This window comes from Pyrus communis, chromosome 1 (genome assembly GCF_963583255.1).
Source record: "Pyrus communis chromosome 1, drPyrComm1.1, whole genome shotgun sequence".
In the NCBI taxonomy this organism is placed as follows: domain Eukaryota; kingdom Viridiplantae; phylum Streptophyta; class Magnoliopsida; order Rosales; family Rosaceae; genus Pyrus; species Pyrus communis.
Genome location: NC_084803.1, coordinates 35,248,632 through 35,257,197, shown reverse-complemented (window position 1 = coordinate 35,257,197; position 8,566 = coordinate 35,248,632). Strand labels below are relative to the sequence as shown.

Sequence of the window (8,566 nt, the reverse complement as noted above, 5' to 3'; positions counted from 1 at the left end):
TGGCTGGAGTCACCTAATTTGACCTGTACAGCTGAACTATTGCTCATTAATCCAACCGGAGTCACCTAATGTGACCTGTACGACACTAAACCTGCACACGAGTTGGAACCACCTAATGTGGTTTGTACAACAGGCTGGGTGTAAATAAGTTCGCTCAAATGCTACGATCACGTGAAGGCTGTGCAATGAATCGTAGGTCACCTATGAGTCGGAATCACCTAATGCGGTTTGTACGACAAGCTGGCACCTGACTTGGATCCAAGCTGAGCGTGCGGTGCGGGAAGTGAACGATCACGTGAAGGCTAGGCCCTGGCCACGGGAGGAGTACTAACACTAGGGTACAGAACAATGAGCCCTACGTGCATCAACTCATAATCAACTACCATGTAACCATACCATCAAAATATACTCACCTGAACTTACCTGGGCCTCCGCAGCATTATGCAATATTATGCAAAACTATATTAATGCATATGCTAAAATGTAAAGCAAACATGACATGGCATTTTAAACGAAATTTCATTTAAAAACAGTTTCTGGAAAACACACACACACACACACACACACACACACACACATATATATATATATATATATATATATATATATATATATATATATATATATATATATATATATATATATATATAAACCAAAAGCCCACTCACTAGTATGTAGTAGGGTCGTAACCCCCGAGTCTCGCCTGGTTGCGCTCGTCCTCCGGAAATGTCTCACCTATATGTGAAACAACTATTTTAACATTAATTTTAAGCACATACCCAAAACCGTATAATAACTTCTTATACGTTGCTCAATTGGGGTATTTGAATATATCATCGTGGCCTACTCAACACCATGAGCATCCCCATATTTTTAAAATAATTTTTCGACGCCCCACGCGCCCTTACACTCGCAGGCACATGTCTGGCACACTGATGGAATCCCTAACGGTGTTAGGGAATATTTTGTTAAATAATAGAGTATTCCGTCTAAAAATTAGCAGTGTTACCTGACGCCGTCAGTATATTCCGTCAAAGTTGACGGAATATTCTCCTCCTTCTTCGGTGGCTTCGCCGAAATTCGCTGCCAGCCATCGTCTGTGTTGCCGGTTTCTCTTTAAGGTCCTGAAATCGACTGGAACTGATCGGAAAATCCTTTGATATTTCGGCTAAGTTTGCAACTCGATAAACCCGAGTGTCCCGACGTCCAAACCACTCCAAAATTGTTCCAAGATGCTAAGGGAGTTGTATGCGTTTCCCATAAACTGTTTTTAAATGAAATTTCATTTAAAATGCCATGTCATGTTTGCTTTACATTTTAGCATATGCATTAGTATAGCTTTGCATAATATTGCATGATGTTGCAGAGGCCCAGGTAAGTTCAGGTGAGTATATATTGACGGTATGGTTGCATGGTAGTTGATTATGACTTGATGCACATAGAGCTCATTGTCCTGCACCCCGATGTTAGTGCTCCGCCCGTAGCCAAGGCCTAACCTTTACTTGATCGTTCACCTCCCGCACCGTACGCTCAGCTTGGATCCAAGTCAAGTGCCAATCTGTCGTACATACCATATTAGGTGGTTCCGACTCGTAGGTGACCTGCGATTCTTCGCATAGCCTTCACATGATCGTAGCACTTGAGCGTACTTTACACCCAGCCTGTCGTACAGACCACATTAAGTGGTTCTGACTCGTGTGCAGGTTTAGTGCCGTACAGGTCACATTAGGTGACTTCGGCTGGATTGATGAGCAATAGGTTTAGCCGTATAGGTCACATTAGGTGACTCCGGCTGGCATATCACTTTTACATTGATTTTTATCACCTGACTTACATATTTACTGCTGAGATAGTGACATGGCATATACTTCATTTTCATTACTCTCGAGCTTGATTTCTATAAATACATATGTATTACTATTTTCTAAGAAATTATACGGGTTTTAGGGTGAGGGGTTATTGCTTTTGGAAAGAGAAATGATTTTGAAAAACTTTGTTTTTACCCACTCACACTTTCTGTTTTGCGCCCCTCCAGGTTCTTGGTAGAAGTTCGTGTTGGTAGATTACAAGGATTCTACGGCGGTTCTGACAGACTTCAAATAATGTAGGGATTTCCTTCATGTCTTGTATAATTAATAATTAGCTTGCTGAACTGCACTTAGGTTACCTACTCTCTGAGCACTTGCATTACTATTTTAAACACCTTCACTCGTACTTATACCCACATATTCGTATCACTATCACTTCCGCATTGCGCACATGACTACGTCGCCCTCACGTGACAGCCACCTTGCCTCGATTTAGGTCGAAGTGTGTTAGTTCGAATGTATTAAAATGATCGAAATTTTTTTCAATAAAACCGTATTTGAAAATTCAAGTGGATTGAAAAAAAATAAAAAATTAAATGTTTGTTTCAAAGAGTACATATCTTATATTTCTTTAAAAAAATTATTTAAAATACTTTTAAAACTCAAAATCAATATCATCAAAATCGCTTTAAAATACTTCCAAACCAACTATAACCTTATTAGACTATAGTCTTTCCCTATTTCAACAAGCAGAAAAATGATGAATAAAAAATCCACTTGGACCACGTGATGAATAACCTTACAACATGTGTCGTTATCCAGTAAACTCCAATAGTCTTGGCTTCGTCTTTTCCTTATTAGTACGAAGCAGATCAAGCTTATGAAGCAGATCAAGCTTCAACAAAAAGGAACACCTTAATTCTCAAATCTGCATGTTCCTGGATTTTTACCTACCAAATCTCTGAGGCTTCAGATTTTATCTCTGGAAAGGTAAATTCTGATGGATACCCAATTTCTCTTTTCCTTTCAATTTTTCTGAATAGAACTATTTATCTACCCTTGTTCAAAATTTGTCTGCAATTTGGTGGTTTGAGGTGAAAGATTCAATTTTTATTTTATTTTTTTTTTATGTTTTTGTTTGTGGGAATTTATAATTTCTTTGGTTGTGAATTTTCATAGGCTGAATTTCAATGGATTATATGTTAATTCCGTTTCATTTATTGGAATAGCGAAATGCTTGATGCTAAAATTTTTATGGGATTTTTGAGTAATCAATTGTCAAGATTGAATTTTGCTGTAAATATCGGGATGAAAGTAAATACTTGTTTGTGGGGGAGAGTGAAGGTCATATTTGGAGGAGGGTTTGTGATCTTTGGATTTAAAGTTTTTGGGTAATTCCATGAGAAGCATCACAAAATTTTGCACATATTACTCAACAGCATGCGGAATGTCTTTCGTTAACTTTGGAGCCAAATGTGCATAAGTTTCATATCACATCCGGTTTGATAACTTTTGATCTGGACTCTTGAATTTCGCTTGTTGTAGTTGTATGTGTGTGTTCGTTTATCTTTTGCATTAATGAACTGAAAGTAGAATGAATAATTTTGCAGAACTTGGATTGAAATCAAATGGTCTCGTTTTTTACGTTTCGATGATCCCAATTCTGGTGTGCGTGTGTTCTTTTAGTTTTGGAATTGATCAACTGAAAGTAGAATGAATAATTTTGCATCCACGAGGCTAAGTCAACTATGTGGTCGCTTTTTGAGTTTGGGTGGTTCCAAGTGTGGGACTAAAAGGTGTCGTTCCAGTCTCTGAGATTTACTGATCTTTGCAGTTTCTGAATGGGGGCTCTTTTGAGTTTGGCTGGCTCAAAGTCTGGGAGAAACGAATACCATGAAGTCTCTAACAATGATACCTGCAAGAGGCGAAGAATGTCATCATGTACTTTGGAGGAGAGCCAAAGACTAATTCCCAATCTTCCTGATGAGCTGTCAATCCAAATTATTGCTAGACTTCCTAGAATTTGCTACTTCGACATCAGGTTGGTTTCACGGAAGTGGAAGGAAACTGTTACAAGCTCCGAACTATTTAAATTGAGAAAAGAAATTGGTAGAAGTGAAGAATGGTTGTACTTGTTGACAAAAATTGAAGAGGATAAACTTTCCTGGCATGCTTTTGATCCCCTGTCAAGAATGTGGCAGAGGCTACCTCAGATGCCCAATGCAGTTTATGAAGAAGAATACAGTAAGGGTTCTTCTAGGTTTTCGATGTGGAATATGGTGGGCCCAAGTCTCAAAATTGCTCATACTATTAGAGGCTGGCTAGGGAGAAAGAACTCGTTTGAACAAATGCCATTTTGCGGTTGTGCCATTGGTGCTGTTGATGGATGCCTTTACGTTCTAGGTGGATTTTATAAAACTACGACCATGAGGTGTGTCTGGAGATTTGATCCAATTCAGAATGCATGGAGTGAAGTGACAGCCATGTCTGCTAGTAGGGCCTATTGTAAGACAAGCATTCTGAATAATAAATTGTATGTTGTTGGAGGAGTTAGTCGGGAACGAGGTGGATTGATCCCCCTTCAGTCTGCCGAAGTTTTTGAGCCCTCCACTGGTACGTGGTCCGAAGTACCAAGCATGCCATTCTCAAGGGCTCAAGCCTTGCCCACTGCCTTTTTGACTGACATGCTAAGGCCTATTGCCACTGGGTTGACTTCCTACATGGGAAGACTATGCGTATCCCAGAGTCTGTATTCATGGCCCTTTTTTGTTGATGTTGGGGGAGAAATCTATGATCCCGAGACAAATTCTTGGGATGAAATGCCTCTTGGCATGGGAGAGGGTTGGCCTGCTCGGCAAGCAGGTACAAAGTTGAGCATTGTGGTAGATGGTGAATTGTATGCTTTTGATCCTTCGAGTTCATTGGATAGTGGTAAGATCAAGGTGTACGATCAAGGAGAAGATGCTTGGAAAGTTGTTATAGGAAAAGTCCCTATTCATGACTTTGCTGGTTCAGATTCTCCATATTTACTTGCTGGTTTTCATGGAAAACTTCATGTCATCACAAAAGATGCGAATCATGAAATCGCAGTTCTGCGTGCTGACCTGTGCAGTAATTTGGGTTCTTTGTCACCAAGATCAACTTCTCTCATGCCTATCTCCTCGCATGAACATTCCAACACTGTGGCAGAATCAGACGCAGTTATGTGGAAGGTCATTGGGACGAGGGATTTTGGTTCAGGTGAATTGGTTGGTTGTCAAATTCTTGATGTTTAGCACAAGGCTGAGAATCCCTTCTTTGAATCTATTCAAGCGAGCTGTATGGCGCGTGAAGATCGAGTTGAGTTGATAAGTGGTGCACTTTGCATATATAAGCACATGCTTATTGTTTTCAGTTCTGGTAGGTTCTAGTATATAGTAAATTATAAGAATAATGTATGCTGCCCTCGACATTGAATTTTCCTGACTTGGTGTCCATTTTGCTCGATAATGTACCACGGTGAAAAGGAAAAGGAAAAAGGTCATGTAAATTTGATTGAATATTATTGTACAACTATAGACAGTACATGTACTATATACGTATTGCTTGTAAAAGTGAATGAAAATAAAGTACAGTTGCTGCGCTTGCTTAGTCCATTGTTTTCGGGTACATTATCTGTATACTGCTTCCATACCGGCAACGAGCATTCGTACTTAGTATTTTATAAAATCCTCTTCACATTGCAGAGTTAGAATTGTGTTTCTTCTGCAGAAATAAAGGGTATTTAAGAGGGTATTCATGGTATGATATGTCTGATAACATTGATATCAATGCTTGCATCGTCACTTTTGAATGAGGAACAATAACTGAAAGCTATAGTCTTATCTACATTAGCTGCCATCAGACTTTCAGTTTAATAAAGCATCGTTTGGTTAGGCGACTGACAAGATACAACCGCATTTACAACTTACTCAGGAGAGAGTTTACCTTGTAACCGATTTTATATTTCCTTAATGTCTATCTCCATTATCACGTAACCTAATGAGGTAGAAACGAGGGAATATACAACTAAGAATTGCTAAGGATCTCTTTTTTCGCAGCAGGAGAGTTTTGCACACCATAATTGAGGAATGAGACATGTCAAAAAAATTAAAATGAAAAATGAAAGAAAATAAGTAGTGTGTGCTGGGGCAGCAAACCATGTGAAAAAATCGCTTTCAAAATGCAGGCATGCAATTATGCAGAGGAATATTAGGTTCCCTGATGCCATAATGCAGAATTTGAATATAGTTTTTGAGCAGACCTCGGCCTCCAATACAATCACTGGGAATTGCTTTGTGATTGTTGGAGGTTGGAGCCAGCCTGCAAGTTGTCTGGTTGACTCATTTGTGAGCCTCATTCCAATCCTACACAATCTTAAAGTGTATTTTTCGTCTTCGAAACACAGTTTTACGCATAAAAATAACTTAATAGAAGAGACTTTTTTTATATAATTTATTTTACACTTGTGTAATTGTGATTTGTTTGAAAGAAAAAATATCGGCTTCTTACATAAAAAGAATCAAGCATTTCCTTTTATTGTGGATGACATCCATATAACTGTGATGGAAACATTTTCCCATCATACTAATGTAACTATGATATGAACATCTTCCTACTAACAAAATGGCATAGGATATTGAGAAGATTCCAAGCAAATTCAATAAAAAGTACTTATTAGACAGTATTAAGACACGTTTGGGACTTAATTATATAAGAAATGATTATACTAATAAGTGTTTTTACTAGAAGTCCTAGAAGTTATTTTACTAGAAACATAGTGAAATTATTATTAAAAATTCAATATTTTATGGAAAAGTAGTTGAGAGTGATTTTTTAAGAAATATCAATTATGTACTTCTTCAAATGTCTTCTACGACTCAGATCTGTTAGTAAAAGTAATCATTAACGTTTTTAATTATTTCAAAAGTAGTCTCAAGATGCTCCTAAAATCCTTGATAAGTATCAAAACCCTTTTAAATTTGAACGATGCCTTATTAATTTGAGATTTGACATATTCACTACAATCTAAAGTCCATATTTATCATTTATTTTGTATTGCATGTTTCAAAATATTAGGTGCCGTAGAAAAAGTTTTGTTTGGTATGGTGGTTGCCTTCCATGACTTTGATCTGAATAGGTTTACTTCGGGTGACAATATTGACCAATTCAATAACAACATGACAAATAGTGATGTTGTTAGATGCTTTCATGAACCAAGTCATATGTGGTCATAGAAAGTTATGTAAATGGATTCTAATTCCCCCATTATTTAACATTCTCCATCATCTTTTTATTACTAAAAGGGGAGAGAGATTCATCTACATCAACTCAATGATTTGAAGAATCATGATATAGTTATCTAAATGGAAAATGACGATCGTTCAAATATATATATATTTTTTTTTCTTATACGTTTCTGATTAGTTATGTCTGTTGTTTTGCTTTTTAATTTATTTAATTTGATAATTAAAAATAAAAAAGAGCATGTTAAAAAAGTTAATATGTGTGATTGTCGTTTCTCTTTTCTAATACATGCTTTGAAAAGTGGTGCCAAGTTGCCAACGACAAATGGCAATTAGGCAGAAGGATTTTGGGACAGACAAAATTCACTAACATCCAACCAAACAAAAACAAAGCCAAACAAGCATAAGCAAGTGGCCTGCCTGCGCCTGCCGCCGCCGCCGCCACCTTCAACTTACAGATATTAATACAGCTAATTAGAAAAAGACATTTACTTAACAATTATCTGATTCAAAGGCCGCTTTACATTTCTGACCAGGTCCTGTTTGGTTTACTTTCATTTTTTTTTTTTTTTTTTTTGACAAACGATATTATCGATACTAAAAATAAGGGAATGTACTTAGTCTCATAATGAGCTAGCTAGCAATAATGTGCTTCAAATTCGCCTTTAGCGAGAACCGAACTTAGGACCTCTAACTTACAAGTGAAGAGGAATATCATTAGATTGTAGTACTGAATAGTGTACTTCCATAAATTAACTACTCTTATTTACAAAAAATACTTTTTAGATGGACCAACACACTCGAGCCAAAATTATGCTATTATTATTGATTTGGCCACAATTAAGCATTAAATTCATCATAAATATATATTATTCGCATTCATGTGAGTCAAATTTGAACAATCTAATCTAACTAAAGTGAAGGCATCTATCACTAATAAAAGACTAATTATCAATCACAAGTGCTTACTTGTTCTTATTCTCGTATTATTCTAGTTTTGATTATATTTCTCATTAACCTAATGCAATTCATGAAAGGAGAAGAATCTACAATTTTGAAAGTATCTAGACAGGAAAACAATCGACTAGTAAGTATCCTCCTATCATTCAATTATTATTTCATTATTCATATACCCTAGTGTCAAGATTTTAAAACTAATTATTTTCAGCTTATTTTAGTTGAAAGACAATTGTATCATAACATTCAATTTCTATTTAATTAACATTTAGTTTCCTCTAGAAATTGGGTTTAGTTAAGTTGATTAGAGTTGTGTGCTCCCATTTCTGCACGTCAGTTCGAACTCCATTTCCTGTAATTTAAAATATAGTTTGTAAAAAAAAAAAAAAAAAGAATCTACTTTGCTTAAATGACATTCAACCTCAACTTCAACGAATTGTGTATAACTTCAAATTAGATAGATGACAATTGTTGATTAATAAAAATATAATCCTACTAGTCATCATATAGGGAACAAGCTAAGGAAACTATTAAAAG

General features: G+C 36.5%; 1 protein-coding gene across 1 annotated transcript; it reads left to right on the top strand.

The window, feature by feature from the left end:
* The first annotated feature begins 2,664 nt into the window (after window positions 1–2,664).
* LOC137707508 (F-box/kelch-repeat protein At1g22040-like) lies at window positions 2,665–5,438 on the top strand. The gene is made up of 2 exons (XM_068446390.1): window positions 2,665–2,798; window positions 3,643–5,438. Exon 2 carries the CDS (start codon window positions 3,650–3,652, stop codon window positions 5,081–5,083), a length of 1,434 nt encoding a protein of 477 aa, XP_068302491.1. The 5' UTR covers window positions 2,665–2,798; window positions 3,643–3,649; the 3' UTR covers window positions 5,084–5,438.
* The last annotated feature ends 3,128 nt before the right edge of the window (window positions 5,439–8,566 follow it).